The sequence below is a fragment of the Falco biarmicus genome, chromosome 5 (assembly GCF_023638135.1).
Source record: "Falco biarmicus isolate bFalBia1 chromosome 5, bFalBia1.pri, whole genome shotgun sequence".
NCBI classification, from domain to species: Eukaryota; Metazoa; Chordata; class Aves; order Falconiformes; family Falconidae; genus Falco; species Falco biarmicus.
In genome coordinates, this window is record NC_079292.1 from 83,988,597 (window position 1) to 84,010,037 (window position 21,441).

General features: G+C 48.2%; 1 protein-coding gene across 1 annotated transcript in view; it reads right to left on the reverse strand.

The window, feature by feature from the left end:
- Positions 1 to 2,935: 2,935 nt before the first annotated feature.
- Positions 2,936 to 21,441, reverse strand: part of LOC130150166 (alpha-2-macroglobulin-like protein 1) — a 31,007-nt gene continuing 12,501 nt past the window's right edge. The window contains 26 exon segments of the mRNA XM_056340819.1: positions 2,936 to 3,851; positions 3,944 to 4,046; positions 4,252 to 4,323; positions 4,755 to 4,845; positions 5,230 to 5,354; positions 5,858 to 6,073; positions 6,243 to 6,460; positions 7,122 to 7,284; positions 10,652 to 10,726; positions 10,944 to 11,100; positions 11,452 to 11,533; positions 11,701 to 11,877; positions 12,251 to 12,334; positions 13,021 to 13,075; positions 13,557 to 13,678; positions 13,964 to 14,090; positions 14,204 to 14,429; positions 15,700 to 15,817; positions 16,275 to 16,422; positions 16,962 to 17,078; positions 17,451 to 17,600; positions 18,571 to 18,716; positions 19,445 to 19,508; positions 19,907 to 20,137; positions 20,513 to 20,680; positions 21,160 to 21,269. Of these exon segments, the coding sequence (XP_056196794.1) occupies positions 3,811 to 3,851; positions 3,944 to 4,046; positions 4,252 to 4,323; positions 4,755 to 4,845; positions 5,230 to 5,354; positions 5,858 to 6,073; positions 6,243 to 6,460; positions 7,122 to 7,284; positions 10,652 to 10,726; positions 10,944 to 11,100; positions 11,452 to 11,533; positions 11,701 to 11,877; positions 12,251 to 12,334; positions 13,021 to 13,075; positions 13,557 to 13,678; positions 13,964 to 14,090; positions 14,204 to 14,429; positions 15,700 to 15,817; positions 16,275 to 16,422; positions 16,962 to 17,078; positions 17,451 to 17,600; positions 18,571 to 18,716; positions 19,445 to 19,508; positions 19,907 to 20,137; positions 20,513 to 20,680; positions 21,160 to 21,269 (3,386 nt within the window). The 3' untranslated portion in view covers positions 2,936 to 3,810.

Below are 21,441 nucleotides of genomic sequence, written 5' to 3' on the forward strand. Positions count from 1 at the left end.
ACAAGGAAACTAGAGTTTGGGCCTTTTTTATTTTTAAAACCACACACACACATATATACATGGGCAGATACAAATACTCTTTTTTTCTGCCTCCCACCCCCCCAGCTTTGTTCAGCTCAGAGCTGCTGATGCCAGCGGCTGAGAAGAAGGTATGAGCGCACCTGGATAAACAAGTGAGCAGGAACCGGAGCAAGAACATGAATCACTCTCTGACACTAAGCTGCCCTTTGTTTCTTTCCATGGGTCTCAAAAAGTACAGGCAGTGCCTGCTGAACAATCCCAGCTGACATTTGTTTGTTGGCAGTAGGTCTGCAGCAGTTCCAGGGGACAGCCAGCTCCCTTGTAACAGCACAGGAGCTCACAATGGCAAAGGTGTTGACAGCCCCGGCTCCTACTGACTCCAGCTGCCATTTTGTGACAGCAGATGCATAAACACCCCTGAATTTCTGGACTTAACGCTGACTGGAAACATACACCCTGAGCCATCAAGCCAGTCCAACTCCCAGACAATGAAGCAGAATGAAATAAATGTTGGAGCAGCAAAAAACAAAGTCGCAGGTTTGGTGTACACGGTTCATCTGACTTAGCCCCATCTCCATCTCCCATTACCGGCACGGTGACCAGCTGCTGGTGGCCGGGAGGCACTCAGGAAGCAGGCACATCTTAACAGGGCTCTGCACCCACTGGAACGTGTGGCAGGGCACATGGTACCTGGCTGCTGTCTTGTGCTGAGATCCCTCCCCAGCGCACAGACCCACTCACCACTTGGGCCAGAGACGGGCAAGGGGCAACCAAGGAGCGAAGGCTGGATTTGTGTCCCTGGAGGCAGGCAGTCCCTGGTGCTCAAGCAGTGGAGCTGATCACAAGATAGCTGGAAGCAAGCACAGCGTCAAGACTCCGGGTGGAATCACCACAAACCCCCAGTTTCATGAAGAATAAACAGATGAGTGTGATGTTTGACACCACCTCCTCCAAGCAGAGAGGGAGAAATTTAGGCCACAGAGAAATCAATGTGTTTTGTACAAGAGTCTCTTTAAATTCTGGAAAGCAGCCACCTCCCTCCAAATGCTTTCTAATAGCCAGCCACCACAGCTGAAGTCCAAGAAAAAACATTTTGAACGACCCAGAAGAGATATTAAGAAAGCAGGGATATAAATTGCAATGGATATAGAGTCCAAAATATCACTATGTGCAAATTTTTACACAGAGTGTGTGTACACGTGCATACAAGTGAGGGGGTTTTGTGTGTGAACTCCTCCTGCAATAACAGCCTCATGCACGAGCTACTCCTCCTGGGGTCAGTAAGGAGTAGGTAGAATACATAGGGGTGTGTATGACCACTACAGCAGTTGCTTTCCCAGTAAACCCCTATTCCAGGGACATTTATCAGATCTGTTGCTTGCGCTTTGCTAAGCACTGCCAAACAGATGATAAGAGCATGATAGCATTGGCAGCGATAAGTGAGGTCCCTCCCTCCCTGCAAGAACTCAAGCTCTAGGCAATGGTGCTCTCTAGGTACCACTATCAGCTCTGCTTTTTGGTATCAGCAAGGACAGACATTGCCAGAAGTAAAGGCAAGAGGGAGAGGAGACATCTGCAAAGAAAGCTGCAGTATCTGCAAAGCTGGTTTTAAAAGGTTTCAAAAAAAGTAGTACTCTGGCAAAAATCCTGTTTCGGAGAGTTGGGCTCTGCATTGCTCACGGACTGCTGAGGAAATGGAATAAAGAGAAGGAAAAAGCACCTGTTTAAACAAAGGTGCAGGAGGAGGAAGAAAGTGACACCTGGAATAAAGCCAACCTCAGCGCAGCCACTTCTGGCACTGCACAGGGCACTGGTAACACCCAACTGCTGTGCTGGATTTATGCATTCACTCTGGTCCTGTTAACCTGCACACAAAGCACGGAACAGGCTCTCAGGAGCCTGCCTTGCTGGCAGGTCTCCTCGGTGTTTGCTCTTCACCAAAAGAACTTGCAATGCTTGTGTCTTTGCCTCACAGAGGGGAGTGCTGAGACTTCAGGGTTGCTCTGGAGCTTCAAAGTTGAGATTTAAACACATTTTCCAAATTGCTTCCCTTCAACCACCACAAATCCCAGCCTTGTTGCAGGGCCTGGTTTGTAGAACTCTCAGAGCTGTAGCCAAATCCAGACCCTCAGACCTCACCACCCTCCTAGACCACCTACTCCTAAGCCTGACTTTGTGCTTAGCCATCACACTCTCACAGCCAGCTCTAGCAAGGGCTGGGCAGACCTACCTGTCTATACAGGGACACAGCAGTGCCAAGCTTGAAGATTCCCAGATCACGAGCTGGAGTTCCTTAAATCATGAGGTTTGATATTAAAAAGCAGCAACAGATGTTTAATTTTCACATACACTTTGGTTGTTGAATTGTCCTTGCATCTCCTTGTCATGTAACAAAGAACCTGTTCACTCTACAGTAGCTCCTTAGGGGGGTGGGTTCAACCCTGGGGCACCATTCACGGCTGACAACTCATGTTTGAATTGTCTTGTGCAAGATCCAGCTTCATAGGAAGTGCAGAAATTAAAATTACTCCCCTCCCTCTTTCTATGCTAGGAGGACAGAAGCTAATCTGTGAGATACACAGCAGAGTAGGTTTACTTTACATCCATGTAAAGTGCAGAATCATCCAAGACTTTATTGCTCAGGTACATCTGTGTGCAGTAGGTGATGCTCAGTGGGATCAGTCTCATGCAGGGCTAGGAGTCCTCACCCCATACTGATGGCTGCACAATGCTGCTGGAGGGGAATCCAGTGCTGGAAGTAATGAACGCCAGGTACATGGTTCAGATACACTCTAAGAGCTTGCTTCTGCTCTCCTCCAAGGTAGTCCTCTATCACAGAGTCCAGACACAGACTGCAGTATCCAGCTTTGTGATTTTATTTTCATTCTTTTTACAAACAAGAAAATCCCTGGATTAAGACGATCAGAATCAATCAGACACCCCAAAGAATTCACCAGGAAATGGCTGTCAGGATGAGCAGCACTGTCTTGGGCTGGAGTTAGTCCTGAAATTCAACTTGAGATCTGTCCCAGTGCCCATATTCCAAGCCCACTGAGATATGACTTCCCAGGTGATGCATGCCCCATCATAGCAGAAACAATAATGCAGCAGCCCTGTTGTCCTAGGGCATCTCGCACTAGTGGCACCCCTGGGGGCTGAAACAGTGGACAGTAAGGGAGCAGACCTTGGAGAAATGAAAGCAGAAGAGCAAGTAACCCAGAGAACAAATAATATGACCCAAATTATGAACTCTGGGATGCTAAGTTAGGAAGCCCAGGCTCTCACTAAGGACTCTAAAGGAAAATGTTACTCTGGTTTGATCTCGTGCCTTGTTTTTTACCTCAGTCTCCCCAGAATGAGGGACTCTCCATAGCCAGAGTAAGCTGAAACTAGTACCATGAATTCTGCTTTAAAGTTCTTCTTGAACGGCACAAACCATCTATAAGCACGGCCACTCTGCCAGCAGACAGACCCATGCACTATACCAGCCCAGACAGCCCGGCAGAGAGTCCCAGAAAAGCCACACAACTAGTCCTTCACACCAGAGACACATGTTAATCACTTCATGTTCTCCCTACAGGACAATCCAGCAAAGACTACATTACGAAGTTCAGAAAACAGAGGGCAGAGATTAAAGTTCCTGGAGACCTAGGGAGTCCCAGATAGAGTCCTAGATGAAGGGCACAGAGACACACAGGGCTCCTATGGGACAGAGAGGTGGCTGGGTTGCAGAGGAAACATCACAATACGTCCAGGTCTGTACGGGAGCTGAGGAACATCACACCCAGCTCAGATGCAGAAGATGCTATAATCAGCCAGGGCCTGCTCCTCTGCAACAGGACAGGAGAGATCTAAGTTATCTTTGTACAAAGCCAAGTGCAAACACCCAGACAGCCCTGGCACCCCATGGTTCCACACTGACCTGGATGGTAGTAGTCATAGACCCTGATGTGGCCTGGCTTCAGGTTGGTCACCCCAATCTCCTGCTCCAGATGCAGGACATACGTCTCAGACTTATGGCTCAGCTGGGGAAGAGCGAATGACAGTTCACATGCAAGCTGTTCTTTTTACTCCTCACCTAAATTTGATCCTACTGATAGGCAATAACAACAAAGGCAGGACTTGAAAATGAATCCTGGATATCCTTCTCTGATAGCCCAGTCCTGGATTCTCCACACAACTGTGCCACTGCCCTCCACTCCTGCAGCTTCTCTAGTAGCACACACATACCTTGTCCAAGTAGATGACAACACCTCCTTGTGTTTTCTCAGTTCTTTTCACAGACTGCCAGTGCTGCTGCAGCTAGGACAGGAGAGCAGAGGAAGCAATTTAGCTGGGTCTTTTGAAAAGTAAGTGTGAGACAGCCCAACAAGGTTTATCCTGAGTGGGCAAGTTCTCATTTCACTCACTTCCAAGTTTAATTTGGGCTCTTAGCCCTTCAGGCTGATTTCCCTGCAGGGCCACTCAGCTCCTGCAAAACCCAAGGACAGGAACCCAGGACACTTAGTTGTCGAGGATGTGCCGAGCAAATTGGGCCAGAAGGATCACCATCCTCAAGGCACAAAGAGAGCACCAACAGTATGTGCTCATGCTTGTTGTGTGGCAGACGGGAAGGGATGGTGAAATTGCTCTACAGAGAGACAGACAACACCTCCCTATGCAACCTCCCCCTCTCCTTGGGCATGGGCGCTCCCAGTGACACCACATCACCATCCTGATTCCAGGCTTCTTACAGACATCCCAGATCCTGGAGCCAGGACAAATCCAGACAGCAGGGACACCTCCACGATCACCATGTTGGAAGTGGATCTCTTCCCAGTGTACCTGGGGGAGAAGATCAAAAAGAGAGTCTCTCCCAGTTTTCCCTTCCCTCCAGCACCACACCTTGTGTGCAGGACCCTGAGCCAGGCAGTCCAGCCAGGACCACGGCCAAGGCCATCACTGCTCCCTCACGTCGGCAGAAGATGGCTGCACTGCTCTGAGCATCCCCAGCCTGAGGTAACTACTTGCATTCCTCTCCCTAACAAGAACCAAAGCCCTCGGAAGCATTTCCCCATCCCCAGAGATGCTTTTATCTTTCCTTCTCCATCTTCTATCTGGACCGTCTGCTGAAACTACCTGATGCCTGCATTGCAGCCAAGAAGCACCCCTCAGCTCCCAGCCATGTCTGGCTTTCCTTCCCAAGTAGGGCAATGTCTTTAGACTCACCTGACGTTGACGTAGACAGTGACAGAGTGTGTGTCATCCTCAGTGCAATTGACTGGCTCCGTTTTCACTCGCAAGGCAAAGGATGTGGAGACCTGTGGGGAGGGCGTGTTGTACCTCAGAACCATCTGCAGGGAGAGACAAAAAGACAGAATAAGGCACTGATAATTAGTTCAATATCACCTGTCATACCTTTCTTTCACTGGCTACTCTAATCCTCAAGATAGGGACCCCAAACAGTAACTGGATAAACCATATGCAGTGAGTGCACTTATCCCAGTGCCCGAAACAAAGGTCAGTCAGATTGGAAACTGTCCGTGATCCTTCCAGCTGGGGCTCCTTCTCCTCACCCTTCCCCTTGAGACTGTGCAAGACAGGCACACAGCACTGGGACCAGGATACAACATTCCACCCTCCAGTACTCTGAGAGCTGTGGAAGCACCACTGTCCTCACATTTGGACACGTTCTGTCTCCCAGTGCCCTCCAGCACGCAGGTTTATTGCATTGGCAGCAGGCTGGGATTAAAGCACAGTCAATGCACATTTCCTTGCACAGAGCTGCAACGGAGAGTTTTGGTTTTGATAAGATAACGAGCACAGGGTTGCCACAGCAGGGTCTGTGGGAACCTACCCGGGTAAAGACACAACAGCTGCCATGGACCTGCACCGAGAACTTGCCCGGGACTTCTGTCAGTGCTGCTTCCTGCACCAACAGCCGGTTCTGGTAGGAGATTTGAAACTTCTTCCTAAAGCCTCTCTGGGATCTCACCCTCACTTCTGCCACCCCTTCCGTGCCGTACGTCAGCGCTGCATACTTAGCCAAGGCCTGCAAGGCAACTACTGTGTCCTGAAAAGCAAGAAACATTCACATTTGCATCTCTGAGACCCAAAGATGCTTGAAATCACTGTCCTGAGGACCTCTATATACAAGGGCTCCTCTCCTCAAAGTGTTTGTGCTTGTATATTGTGCAGAGGTTCTTTCTCAATCAAGATCCCCTTCCCTGGCCATGAGTTACCTGTGTTGAGGCAAACCCTCCATAGGCATTCTGCTGCCTGGTGAGCCAGGCCACAATGCCAGAGGCTGTGGCGAGATCAGACCCTGTGACATTTGGCTTGGAGAGCAGGGCCAGGAGGATGTAGGCGGTCAACTCCACATCTACAGACAATGGCTGTGACCAAGGGCTTGTGTTAGGTCTGGACTGGGATGAGGTCTGACTCCAGTGGATCTGTCCATCTGGGAAAGGAAGGGAGTAGATAACATTGAGGGATTTCAGGAAAAAAATCCTGAGGCCTAGGAGGCACAGTGCCTGCAAAGACTATGAGTAAATACCTCTTGGCTTGGTCATCACATCACTGAGTCAACTGCAATACCATGTATTTTGCAATATCCAACGCTCCACATTACACACTAAGGTGAAATACAAAAACTAACACACCAATAACCTGCATACACATTACCTCCCAGACATCCAGTTTCTCCATTGTCCTGCTTGCCAGGTCTACTGACCACCTACTACTAAAACTACTACTAGCTACCTACCCACTAGAGCCAGTCCTGGGGCTCAGGGACTAATATGAAGCAGGGCAGCTCGCCAGCTCGCCAGCTTGCTTCCCTCTCTGGCGCTTGGCAGTCCTGCATAAGAAATCCCACTTCTCTCAGAGCCCAGCCTCCACTCTGGGTACCAGAAAAGGGAGAAAGATTTGAAGGAAATCAGCACCTACACCACAGCATTGCCAGCACACACCTTGAGTTCATAGGCTGGCTGTCTAACAGCTCTCTTTGGTGAAGGACCTGGAGGGCAAGGCTGTGGTCCTTCCAGGTTGCATGTTAGCAAGGGCTCAGAAAGATCACTCATCCCTTCTCTGATGTTCACCTGGCACTGAGGCTCTCATACCTGCTCTGATTGCCTTTCGATCAAGCATATCAAGTAGCTCTTGTGTGCGTTGAGAGTCCTTAGCCAGGGCGAAGGTGTAGGCCAGCAGGGCCTGGGTGTAAGAGCTGGCAGCTTTGGGAAGGGCAGGTGCGATGCAGCCCAGAGCCTTGCGCACCACTGTGCTCTACAGAGAAGAGTAACACGGGTGTTGGTCACGGACATGCACACGTGAGGCAGGCAAACACTGAGACACAAGCAAGAAAGATGCATTAGCATATGCTGGCACAGAAAGGACCCCATACATTCACCCAGGTGTCTGTGCTCGAGCCTGCACTCTTCTCTTTGTGTCAGTGCAGTGCCAGTAAGCAGGGTCTCCAGCCCTTGGTGCGAGGTGCTTGAGAGGCTCCACGCACCCCGAGCTGGTCACGGGTTCCAGCAGTGCTCTCTCAACAAAATGAACACCCTTACTGCTGGAACATCACCACACATCTTACTTTCCAAGTCCAAGCACAGCAAGAGCAGAAACGCGCAATTGCAAATGCTTTCAGGCAGCCTGCCGACAAAGATTACTCTGTTCAATTCACCTCTACAGTGCCTTAACAAGGTCACTGGGATTTCCAGTTTCCCCTGGAACACCAGCACTGCTGTTGGCAGGAGGCAGCAAACCCAGTGGTCTCAGCAGCACTGTGTTCTAGCATTCAGCTATGCTATTCCAAACACGAGCCAGAGGCTCATCGTGGTTGCCTGTCCCATATGCACACCCCTACAGCACTCTGTGGGTTCCCCTCTTCCAGTGGCCTCTTGGTTAAGTACAGTAAGGATCACACAAGGGCAACATTTAAGATCGATTCTGACATGTGACATGCTCCTCACCTCCTTCCCTTCTAATAAAGAGAAAGGTAATGTCTGTATCATCTTTGTGCTCTCTAGACGGTGGAGTAGTATTGCTGGATGCAGCCACCAGTTCTCAGAAATGCCCATAGTACCTACTCATGGAGTACCCAAAGGTCCCAGGATCCAGTTGCTGCTTTCTTGGTTGCTGTCTCTTGCTAAAACCCAACAGAAGCCCTAAGCTAAGCATCCATCATCAGTAAGTCCTACTTTTCTGTTTGCTGCTCTTAAATGTAATAACTGCAAGCACCACAGTAACCTTTCTATTCTGTAATTGAATAGAGCTAAGTAGGGATTACAGCAAGTTCATGAATCCATTCAAAGGCTCCTTTATTATTCCTTTTCCTTCTTAAGTGTCTCACTCTCCCAGTTAAAATGGAAGTAATAGCAGTAGTGTTTGTACAACGCCCAAACTTAAAGTGAAAACACTTGTGCCACCAGTGAGGTGTTGACTGTTACCATACATCTTAATACCTTGTCTAGGAACAGTCTGACATGTATTACAACCCATTTGGCACCTCCGGTGTCTTCTGGTGAAGCTAACACAAGAACTGAGAGTGCCACTCTACTGGAAGTTTTTTTCACACTCACTGTGCTCATCCTGGTGTTGACAATAGCAGGCCTAAGTGCATACTGTACAGAAACATTGAGCTTCCATGGGAGCAGCTAAGAAACTGCTCCTCTACAACATGCATTTGTTTCTCCAGTCAACATAAACAATCTGTTTTGTTCCAAGAGATCAATTTCCAACACAGAGCGGGGGTAGAGGGCTGTTTGTCTAGATTTTTTGTGATGCAAACCATGCTTTAATATTCATTCATTCAGAACAGTGTAAAATATCTCCAACCTTCTCCCTGCCTTTTACTCCCTAATGACTTTCATGAGCCTTTTAGCAATGCTTCTAAGGGAAACTAGGATCTGTTCCAAATAATCTTGAGTGCACTAGCCCTTGCAGGACATCCTCAAATCCCTTCTCAGAATTTTGACCTCTAGTGAGCATGTATTCTTTGTAGAAGTATTTATAACCCACTCAAGGACACTTTTCCTGGGTGCTATGGCAAGCTCTGTGTTTCCCACTTCACCTACCCACAGACCTACTTACCAAATTCTTTCATTGGGGCCAGGATAACTCACTGAGACTTTTACATTTACCTATTCATCATCATGATCATTTTATCTAAAACCAATAGCTTATGCGTGTATGTGCAATTGAGTAATCTGGTTACATTGACATCAAGTTTCCTGCTACAGCAAAGCATCCCTCACTCCTTGGACAATCTTCTGAGCTAACAATACTGTTGCCATCTTCTCTGGAGCATGAGGAGTTCCATGGGGTCTCCTACCTTGTGGTAGCCTAGATTTTCTATCACCACTGTCAGAGCACTAAGCCACTCTACGTGGCTTCATTCTGGACAGAATGGCTTCCACTAGCTCATCACGCAAATTGCTCTGAGGTACTGTTCGTCTCCCTCTCAGGATTTTACTCATGGATTTGGAGCACAGTCTGGTCTCTTCTCAGTAACTCTTTGCTTTCCTTCCCAAGTGACAAAGCTGGTTCTTAAGACTTACGACAAACTAAATCTTCTACCAGGATGAAGGTCCTTGTCCTTTTGTTTCATTCTGCTGCAGAGCACAGCATGTGTCAGGTATTTGTCATTCAGTTTCATGAAAAGCCTTCTTCACCTAAGTCTACAAAACTCAGACAGTTCACAGAGTTACCAAATGACGGAAGAATTCAGATTCGGAGGGACCTCAGAAGGTCTCTAATCCAACCCCCTGTTCAAAGCAGGGTTAGCTATGAGATCAGACCAGGTTGCTCAGGGATTTTTCTAGTCAGGTCCTGAAAAATTCCAATGATGGAGACAACTAAACCTCTCTAGGCATCCTGTTCCAACACTTAATTGTCCTTATGGTGAAAAAAGGTGACCTGAAGGGCATCTGTTGCCAAAAAAAAGGTAAATTTCCATCTGTCTCCCTTTTTTGTCCCCAAGCCCACTGCTTTCAGTTGCAACAAAAAGCACTGCTCTTTTGCTTATTTCCAGAGAGCTTCGCTTCTCAAAGTCTATAATAATAGCATTTCTTCATCAAGTTGATTACATTTTTTTACTTTCCAGTACCAGAGAGTCTAGTAATTAGTCGTGATCTGTAGCACTTGTAAGGGTTCCCTCTTACTGTTATTACTTAGGTGTGCAATTCCAGCTGCCCTACAGCACTCCTTTCCCAGACCTCCAGTTTTTGTGAAGCTAAAACATACTAAAAACATCATTATGTCTGTTTACTTGACTGTGGGAGCAGCTATCCCCACCTCTCCTCATTAACAATTCACCATTAGCTCACAGCTGTGTAGTGGTAGCAAGGGAACAAGAGGATGAAGGCAGCAGGAATGAGCAGCCAAAGCCTGGGAAATGGGCGCAGTATCTAACCATGGACTCCAATGGCTCCCAGTAAGCTAACCTCACCTTCTCCCCTGCCAGTGATGTCCTCCTCCTGACATAGCTGAGGTTTTTCCCCGAGAAGTGGTAAGTTCCTCCTCCCACACTCTATTATTTTGTCCATGAGCCTCTCCATGGTGCCTTCTGTTGCCTGCCTCAGTGACACCACTAAGCTCTTCAGGATTCAGATCTTAAGGCAAGAGCATGGCAAAGAATCCCATTATTTACCTGTGGTGTCTCTCCTGCCTCCAAGTACGCAGCAGTAATGTAGGCAGCCAAGGGGACTTCCCCATCCACACCTCCCTACAAAAAGCATAAACATCCAAAAAGCTGGAAAAGATAATCCTGGAGAGTAAGAACAGGAATGAATAAAACTTGAAACTTTTCAGCAATGGTCCCACCTATCTGGCTTGCTCCCACACAAGAAAGCAGAACACCACAAAAAAAGTAACTTAATCAAGTACCAGTATACTTGGCAATAACTGCTTTGAGCTGCCCTTCAAGGTGCTTTGGCTCCTACCTTCATGGCTGTGTGGAAAAGTTGGCCCACATTTCTGAAGCAACCATTGGGAAGCTGGTGGAACTCCAGCCAGGTAAGAGCAGCTTGGATAGTCCTGTTGTCCAGGAAAATGTATGGCTTGGCTTGGACAAAGCATTTAACCACAAATGCAGTCAGCCTGGTTGGAAAGAGAACAGAAAAAGAGGCATGACTTTGGGAAGAGAGAAGCAGAAAGAGATGGAGTGAATGAGAGAGAGGGAAGAATGAGTGGAAAGAATCAATCTAAGCAGAAGTAGAGGAAAAAGAAAAAAAGTAGGAGTTTGAAACTGGTAGGTCTCTCCTCACCTGTTGTTGTGCTATTCCTAATTTGCTGGTCCAAGGACAGTTGCATACCCCTGAGGTGCCCTAGCCCACAAAGCATCTGGAACACTTTGGGTCCAATAGCACAGAAAGGATTCAATGCTGGAAGCAGAAAGCTGCCCACCTCCAGGCTGTCAGGCAGCAGGCAGACAGCGAGCCCAAGGCTTACCAAGTATTACCGTACTCATCCTTGGTACCAAATTCACTGTAGGAACCATCGGGGTGCTGGTACTGCAGCTGTATCTGGTACCCTGGGAAGCAGAATAGGACGTTAGTGCTCAGAATGATACCTGCAATAAAATCAGCGTGAAGGGAATGGGATGGTTGAGTGCTCGGGGTGGAAGGGGAGCTGGCACCTAGGACTGTTAGGCTGGACACAGGGGAAAGCAGAGGAGCAAGGTGGGTCTGTTGTACTTGCCATTGCGCAGGAACCCTGTCGCCCTCTCCTTGATCTCAGGGGACAGCTGCTTTGTCTTCTCCAGGTACTGCAGCACATAGACAATGGGGGCAAACAGCACCATGTTCTGCTCCCCACAGCCGTGGGGTATCTGCACCAGACGGTCCAGGTTCTGCAGTGCCGTCCCCATGAGGTCACCTGAAACAGAGCATAGGTGCCCTGACCACCTCCTGGGCAGGAAGCTTGGGGATTCATCTCCTCCCACCCATGACCTGTTCCCAGCAGCGCACCAGGCAAGATAGCCACAGCACAGTGGTTTGGGGGCACCTCTGTCCATACGGACTGTACACATCGCCATCCTGGCAGGGGAAACCCATAAATAGAAACTCTCCCTTGGTGAGTGTTTTAGATTATCAAGGATCAGGAAACGGAGCTACACATATGGGAGGAACAAGTCAGTGGAGCCTTGGAAACCTCAGAAAGGGTGGGGGGGGGTGTCTGGGTTTGGGCTTTCCTAGGGCTAAACTCAGAGATATGGGATTTGCAAAGATATTATAGCTTAATTCCTTACCGGTGACTGAGATGGTGGCTCTGACTGAACCTTCAACCACATTTAGAGGCAACATCAGGGACACAGACTCCTGCACTGGATTCTCTGATAGCAGTGGGGTAAGGTGTGTGGAGAGGACAAAAAGGAAAAAATTCTGATGATAACAGCCTTCAAAATCCCCAGAAACTGTTTCAAGACTGTTCTGTGCTAACATCCCATTTCCCTATCACAGAGATCATCTCAAAAACCCTGTCCCATTCCACCCTCAACTTCCTCCGTCTACCTCATGGTGACTGCACTATCCTAACAGCCTTCCTTCTAAAGAGGTTGAGGATTTTCTCCTGGAAAGCCTCTGTGATCAAAGCCACCTGCTTTTCTCTACATAAGTTACTCCATCCTGTTCCAGATTTCAGTTGCAGGCATGTCTTCTCAATGCACCTCATGCTCTCAAAATCTGCTAATGGCCCTGTCAGACACCATAAAATTCAAGACAGGAACAGCAATCCCAAGTCATGTCCTCCAGCCTCACCATGTTCAGCAGTCTGGTTTTATTACCACAGGTGAAAAACGGCCTCAAGCTGCCACATCAGTGTCAGGGATGTTGATGGTAAAAGACGGGACCCTCCCACACATCGTTACCCAGGGGAAGTTACCCAGGTGGCACCACCATTACAGTATGCTTCTGTAGCTTGGTGGTGACAGAAAATATTTAAACAAGTGGAAAGACCCATGGAAAGGTGGTTAGGCAGGAAGGTAGGGATGAACAGAGTGAAGGGAGAAAATCTTTCTACCTTTTTGGGGACACAGGATGGAGCTGTGAGCCTTTTCCACCAACACTCCCTCTGGCTGTTGGAGCACATAAAATAGCATTATATTGAGCACACAGGAGAGAAACAGGATTACAAGTGGATTAGAAATAGATACAGACAAAATCCTGGTTCAGGCTGGAGAGTCAGCTGGAGTCATATCATTATCACATAAAAATCTAAATTACTGTCAATCATTTTCATTTCAGATAAGAAAACAGCATGCATTTTTCGGAATATCATAACTTCTGGATGTCTGTGAAAGAGAAGCTGTAAGATTCAGCAGAGAGCTTAGGAGCAAGGACATAAAAGACTGTACGTATTTAAAGTTTTCTGTGGCATGAAGGATACCCCTCTACCTCCCCCATCCACCAGCCCTCACACTGGGCCCAGCGCAGGCCCTGAGATTGTAATTACAAACCTTGAGTAGCAAGGGGTAACTCCCAAAATTAACCCACACAAAATCTGGGTATTGCACAAAGCCCACTTTTAGGTCTAGGTAACAGAACAGCTTGTCTGACCCGGACTAGGAGGAGTTTGACAATCGTGTCTTTCTGTCCTTGTTTGGGGATAAATGGTAACTCTTTGCCACAGAGCTCTTCGGAGGCCACAGCCTCTGTGTGGAGGGTGATGTTCATGAGCCCTGAAAATAACACACATTATTAGGTGCATTAAACATCTGGGGGGGCACTTCCCGTCAATATAATAGAAGTCACCTGCTGACAAAAACTTGGATTGGAGCCCTACGAGGTTCTGTATCCCCTAGCACAGACTTGCAAGGAATCATGACCTTAGAATGAATGCAAATGAGTACCCTCTGGTTAACAGGGCAAACAACTTCTCACTCCATGTCTGCTCTTTACAAAACATCCCCATTTTGGTCCCATCCCTCCCCAGTTCCAGCACCCCGCTTCCCTGTTCATCTCACCCAGTTGTTCAGCTGTGACGCTCCACTGAAAGGTCTTTGCTTCACCAGCACATAAGCAGCTGCTGTAGACACAGCCTTTGCATGGCTTCAGCTGTAAGTGTGCAAACTCCTCCAGGGTCACCTGGATCTGAAGGGGCAGCAGGGATGGCAGGGGGTACAAGATAAACATCACAGGCCATAGATCTCAGCCATCTCCTACCCACCTTGCTTTTCTTGCAGAGCCTACCAAAGCTCACCTACCTTCATGCATCGCTGAAGGTAGTTGAAGACGGTGGCCTTCAAGATGAAGGTCTCACCCTGGATCACAGAAGATGGCAATGTAAGCTCCACAAGAAAAGGCTTGAAAACAAGCAGACTGGAGGGTGGAGCAAGTCCAAAGCCATTTCGTCCTGTGCAGAACATCCCTGCTTTCCATTCTGTGATGGTGTCAGGCACAGTGACAGTGACATTCTTGCTCCCACTGGTACTGAGGAGGAGTAGAGAGCAACAGAAGCATTTAACTGAATCTTGCTGTATGCAGCACCAGGTCACCTGGTGCGCACCCCATCCCCTAACCACAGTCTAACCCCTAACCTCTGCTGAATTTGCAGCCCTTGCAGGGTTGCAGGTAGGTCCTGTAGAAGTAGGGACCCCCACCTCAGATGCTTATATCAACAGAACATTTTTGACAATAAGTTACATGGCTGCCAGATGCCATGAATCACACTCAGTGCTTTTCTCAGACAGCGCTTGTCCTTTGCACATCTGAAAATGGTTTACACATATCAACAGTTTCATTTTTCTTGGCCGAGGGATGGAGAACCACATGCTAGAAGAGCAACAGGACTGGCTCAACATCAGTAGAACTTAGCAGAAGAGACAGACCCAGCCATCCACCTTCCTGTGGGACACTGACACCTTAAAGTCTGACATGGAGACAGGGCAGAGTCCTGCCTCGTGCTCACATCACAGCTCCTGAGAGCAGCAGGCTGTTCTGTGGCTGCTACCACAGCAGACATAAAAACAGCCCTAGCTAAAGCTAATGGTATTATTTGACTCCAATAACGGGAGACGTGCACTTTTGCCAGGCACATACAGGAAGGCAACACATACAACATAAAGATCTTTGGTTGCTCAGATCAGGCTGGTGGACAAATCACATAGGAGATTATCTGCTGCTAGGGGGTGAAGAGATGGATGTAGCTGGAGGGATAGCGGAGGTGGGAGAGGGCAGATGTGGGGGCATCTGGCCTGTGCAGACTCCAGTCTCCAGACAAGAAATTCTTAAAATCAGAGATGAAAAATCTCCAAAAGCTCCCTCAGCAGACCCTGTGTACTCACTGAGTCTCTCTCACAGGACACAACTCCCAGTCCTGTGAAGGACTTCCGCGGAGGTCAGGTTCCCCTGCGCACCCTGCGAGCACAGTTTGGGAAATGCCAGCCCACAGGGCTACCACAAGCAAAGTGGGAGCAGTAAGCCAAGCTGGTTTGCTGCACTGCACCTGCTTTCCTATCTTCCCATGCCAGCCGCCTCCCATGGATGGACAATACTTCTGTATGATCATCTAGTAGATGAACATGCATTTGATTCCAGTATCAGCTCCAATAAGAAACAGCCTGACAGGTATGAGCCCTATGACATATATATCCTTAGGTGTCTTCCTCAGCAGCTTATGATCTAAAATCGATTACACCCGCTGCCACTCCCAGTCACACTAAGCCACCCAGGCTAGACCCTCACTGCTCAGTTTACTCACCCCACAGAATACAAATCCCACATCCAGGTTTTGGGGAAATGCTTGTGTATTTTCTCTTCAGCTGAAGAAACAGGTGAAAACATAGTGGGCTGATAGGTAGATGTTGTCAGGTGCTCTGCTGGAAATAACAAAGACCCAGTCATCACAGAGTCCTCAGGCCCTGGTTTAGAGCAGAGGAGCTCCAGCCCAGCTCAGGCTGCAGCTCATCCAGTCAGTTCTTGGGAAGCATGGCACTGGAACAGAAGGTGCTATCCCAAGTTTTAAAATATTTTGCCTTACTTCAAATGACAGAGGTGCTTTGGGCCTTACTTGCATTTGTAGGCCCCATGGGAAGGGCAACCATTCCCTCACCTTAGAGATGAGACCTGGGATCCAGAGAGCCCACTAACATCTCGGAGCAAGAAGCTGTGAGCCCCAGGCAGTCTCACACTAGCACAACAGGTTTAGGGCCAGAAACAACTCTCTTCTCCATTTGCAATTACAGCAAGTACCCTCTTTGCTCAAACCCAGGACTGCTTTCACATGAAAAACCAAGCATCCCGTGTACAAAGAAGAAACAGCTGGCAAATGCTTACTGTTATATGCTCTGTGGGGCTGGGCAAACATCAACATGGGCCTGGAAATAAACATTCCTGTTTCCTGCAGCATAGTTGTTGATGGAGTGGTTGGACACACTCTAGGTTTCCTGATATTGGTGTTGGACATAATTTTCAACCCCATTTCCTGTAGGAAAAAGAAAGAACTGATGCACCAGAAGCTTGTCATGTCCTCTCTGCCCTGAGCTTTTTGTCCCCTCATGCAGTGGGGACTTGGCTATCCTCTTGCCTGGCAACGTATTCTCTTGCTTCATTTTAAGAGACAATTATTCAGATCCTCAGCAATGGGCAAACAAGGTCTTCTGAGCTAATTCATCTGGTCCGAGTCAGTCAAATTTATTCTATTTCAAACACATGGTCATTTAGGCACTATGCCTTCTCAGCCTGCAGAATGCAATTGCTCATGCTATGGAGATTAAACAAACTATTTGAAATCCAATTAAAGTAGCCAATAATCCCTGGCACCCTGTGTCACACAACCAAAGTGCAGTAACCACACAACAATTTCTTCTCGGTCAACATTTCTAGTCACGTTAGAAGGGCCTAAACTGGACCTGTTCCCTTGTATTGTGTGTAACAGCATCCCTAAGATAAAGGTAAGTCAGGTAAAGTCAGGGGTTCCCTCAGTTCATGAATTATCCCAACCCACCAAACCAACATTTTTACCCTGAATGCTGTAAACACATCAGGCTCATCAGAATTTGGGAGCCCGCATGAATGATCATCTTCAGACACTTGGCGAGAATACCTGGAGTCATAAACAGATGGGAACAGCCCATAGATCTGAGAAAGCAAGGGGAAAAAAAAAAATCAGCACAAATAAAACCTGGCATTCCCTTCCTGTCATACAGCCAAATCCAAGGCCTGTTTGAATTGCTGCTGGCTACCGTGCACGAACGCATGCCAGAAAGCCCAGGCTCATGTCACTCTTCCCTGGCTCTCCTCGGATAGAGCCAGCACACCCTGCTGAACTGAACACCAGACAGAAATACAGAAGCCGATTTACCCCTGGTGCACTGAGTGACGTTCAACCTCCTTCTTAATGCACATCCCCAGTGCTTTGAGCTCCTTGGGAGATAAGCTTTGCACAGATGCAGTGGCATCCCTGCCTCCCTCTTCATGTCAGCACCAGGGAAGGGAAGAAGGCTCACTCACCAAGGAGCTGCTGAGCTCTTTTCCTGGCTTCGGCACGGGGACGCTGGGATCCACAGCCCAGACGGCACACATGGACCCAGGAGCTGCCAGCAGGCGTACACCAACCTCTGACCCGGGAAGAGTCTCGGGCGTTGAAAAGCTCAGCTCCACCTGGATGGGCAGAATGCAGGCAACATCTGGGTGGCACTGCTGCTGCTGGCCACCCTACCGCTCCCTCAGCAGGGAAGGGACCTACGTGAAGAGAGTTTCCAAGGACTGGGCTTGGATGGAAACCAGAGGAATCTTCCCCAGGACACACACAGACACCCCGCCCCAGAAAGTATTTAAAAAATCATCACTTTTAGGTTCTAACAGGAAAGATGGCAGAGGGGGGACCATCAGTGTGCGCAGCTCACAGTACTGCCGACACTCCTGTGTCAGAACCCAGCACACCAGCCAGCTGTCACACACCTCACACTGCTGTCTTTCTGCTCCTTTTGGAGCCCCAGATAAAAAATAAGCCTAGTCCTTATCTCCGGGCTCTTTGTGCGGTTGATCTGAAGCACCTCCTGTTCGTGCTTGAATCTGACTGTCTGTGGCAGGTAAACAGCTGTAGAGCAGGGATAATGCCAGTCCTCAGAAGTTTACCTTTGGAGTGCACACCAAGAAAGCACATTCCCACGGATGTCACAAGGACCACAAGCACACAGCCCTTTCTGGATGGCCCATAAAATCCGTTTCTTCTATTGGCCACTTTCAGCTGTCTTCCCAACACCACATACTAACAAATCCATCTGCTAATGCAGCAGAGCAGCCTTGAGCTATCCTGGGAATTGCACTAATAACCTCTGCTGGGCTGTCATCCTACTGGGTTGCAGTTGCTATACAAGCCTATGGAGACGGACACAGCAATTCTCTGCCTTTCCCAAGCAGCGCAGCAGCCCCCACCACCTCAGCACACCCTCGCTCCACACACCACAGCACACTTCACCATTCACATACTGCCGTTCACGTAACAGCATCCCACACAGTATCAGCCGTGCACAGCTACACATGCTGCATATTCCTCAGCCTCTTCTGTCACTGCAGCAGACACACAGGCTGTCACACATTTAGCCACGGCCTCGGACACACATCTCACCTTATTTCTGAAACACATGGAGACGCTGAAGGTGGCAGAATCAGCGATGATTTTTCCATTAGGGAAGATAACATAAACAACAATTCTTGGAGCTGGGGCATAGATGGAGCTGAAGGTAAGAGGGATGGAGAAGAAGTCTTTCAGCACTACATGGAGAAGAGAGGGAGGAAGAGAAAGTAGATCCAGTAGTGAATATGGATTCTGATCAGCTTTTGCCATTCTGCATGTGCCTGTTTAATTCTTTTCCTCAAGTCTCTCAGAACCAAGGAGATTTCTGGAGACCACTGAAATAACCAGCATATCTCTGGATCTGGTACTCAAGACCAGCAAAAGACATTTTCTGTTTTTGTTCATTCCCTCAAGGAGATAAAACAGCTCTTTGGAGTTCAAGCTTAGCTCCGCAAAGAACAAGAGCCTCGGCTATTTTTCAAAGCCTCCCAACACCAACAAAGGTTTTTAAATAAAGAGCTGGAGAAATCAACAACAGTGAGTCAACACCCATCAAAATTATAAGTGGTGGCATCCCAACTGCTCAGGTTATTTGTAGACACGATTGCAAATTAAAATAGGAGAGTTTTGATAGAGGGTAAGGCTATAGTTTCATGCCACTTGCAGAGGGACCAAAAGGAGACTTTGAAAATGAAGACAACAGAGGATGAGCCTATGGGCTGGGAAATACTGAGTATTGTTCTCTCAGTACAAAGCAGGAGGTAAAAGGAAACATGAAAGCTGGAAAGGAACATTGCTCTGATGCAACAGAAAAGTGGTGAGCCAGCTCTGAATTGCAAAGAGGCTTATGCCAGATATCCAAATAAGAAGGGATGCCAGAGACCACTGAGTGCTTGCTGGACATGAAACAGGGGAGTGCACTTACATTTTGGCAGCCCAACCCAAACAGTCTTCTGACCTGCATGGACTAGCCCTCTTTTCCCTGTGACCTAGGGAAGAATACAGAAAGGAAAGGGAATGCCATTCACATAGTCTTTGAGATCACTGCGCAGATCAAAGTAACCCTGAAAATGGAGATTAAATGGGGTCAGGCAGGGGGAGTAACACGAGTTTCACTCACTCTCAGGCAGCCAGCAGAGCTCAGGGGATCAAGAGGCTTGGGGGAGGACAGGCAAAGCCAATACCTGCCCTGCATCCGTGCGGAGCCCAGAAGAAAGGTTCTGCCTTTCTTGCTATTACTGCAGCTCCAGGATCCAGCCCCATGATAGCTGGATAAGCTACCTGTCCTGGGATGAGCCAAATCTATTCTATATCAGGCTTGAATCTGCAGGAGATGCTGGTCTTGTGCCCTGAGCTATCACCCACTAGCACTTCCCTAGAAACTCACAAAGTAGGAGAAAATGACACGCTTGGGCCCATGTTCCAGGTCCTCCTGATAAATTCTGAAGTCCACCTGGACAGCTTGCTTTTTCCCGCAGGGCATTGTTTCTGCCACACGGACAATAGAGAGAAAACTCCTGCTGGTGCTGTAGAATGGACGTATGAAATGAGAGGCTTGCTTGTAACTCAAATCAGCTGTCCTAGTCTCTATATCCAAATCTTGATGCAGGACACTTGCCTGGTGAGACAAAAAAAAAACAAAACAAAAAAACCACCAAACAAAACAAAACACAGAAACCAGTTAATTTCTGTAGTTTAATTTCTCTGGTTAAGCGAGTCAGCTGCAAATCACCATAGCCGCAGCTTGGTAAGAAGCTCAGATAAGGTCTGAACAACACCATAGCACAGGTCTCTGTATGGAGAGCTCATGAGAAAAACAACCAGGATTTGGGGAATAAGCTCTCAGAGGGAGCTGAGATTCAGAACATGCTGAGGTGCTTTGCGTTTGAATTACTGTCCTTCAGGAAGAAACTAGGGAGATGTCTGTGGGGCAGTAAATAGCTCTGAAACGCATGCATACCCCGGCCAACACAACAGACCCTTCCTCACTTACCTCCAGGGAGGCTGAGGTGCTGTTCCAAGCAGTCGTGTTCAGGCTAAATGAAGCTGTCCCAGCGTCCCCAGTGGTGTACTTCTGCTTAAATTGCTGCTCACCACACCTTACTACAAGGAGGACTGTTTTGTGCTTCAGTGCCTTGCCTTGGTAGTCAATGACTTTAATCTAAGAACATGGTGGTGAGCGAGAGAAATGCAGAAGAGTAATCAACAGACAGAATCTCCTGCTTCTCCAAGTCTGGAGCAGCATTTCCAAAGACAGCAAGGTCACCCTTTCAGTCACTAACAATATTATCAACACTGCTACTGGTCATCTCCTATTGTCACTTGCACTACCACGTTCATTTACCCCCACGCTCTCTACCCCTTCACTGCTGGCAGCCTCCCAGCTGCTGAAATTCCAGATGTTTGCATTTGCGCCCCGCATATGGATGCCCATAACTGCTGCTACTCAAGGCTTATTTGGCTAATGGCAGTCTTGGGTGCTATTCTCACTTTTGACAATTCAAGAGTTTCATCTCTGGGAGTCAGTCATGCCCTCCCCAGCCCTTGGCTGGAGGTGAGGTTGGAAAAGACGCTAGGTAACAGTTGCTGTGAAGGCATTGCTCACACTCTCCCCTCCAAAGGACCGTAACTGGGAATTACCTTCCCCCTGTACATCTCTCCAGCGTGGTAGTAAGAATTCACATCATCAAACAAAGCCATCCCGCCAGTCTTGGAGATGAGTACTTTGTGGGAAGCACTGGCGTGTGTCTCTGAATGAAAGCAGCAAGACAGAAACATAAGGGAGGGAGCAAGGAAGCCAAGCACCCCTCAGCCATTTCCCTGCAGAGTGACCCACCGGTAACACTGATGCACATGTTCAGCTGCACACACACTTCATTCCAAGGAGATGATCTGCCCAGGGCTCTGGGCATCTAGAGTTCC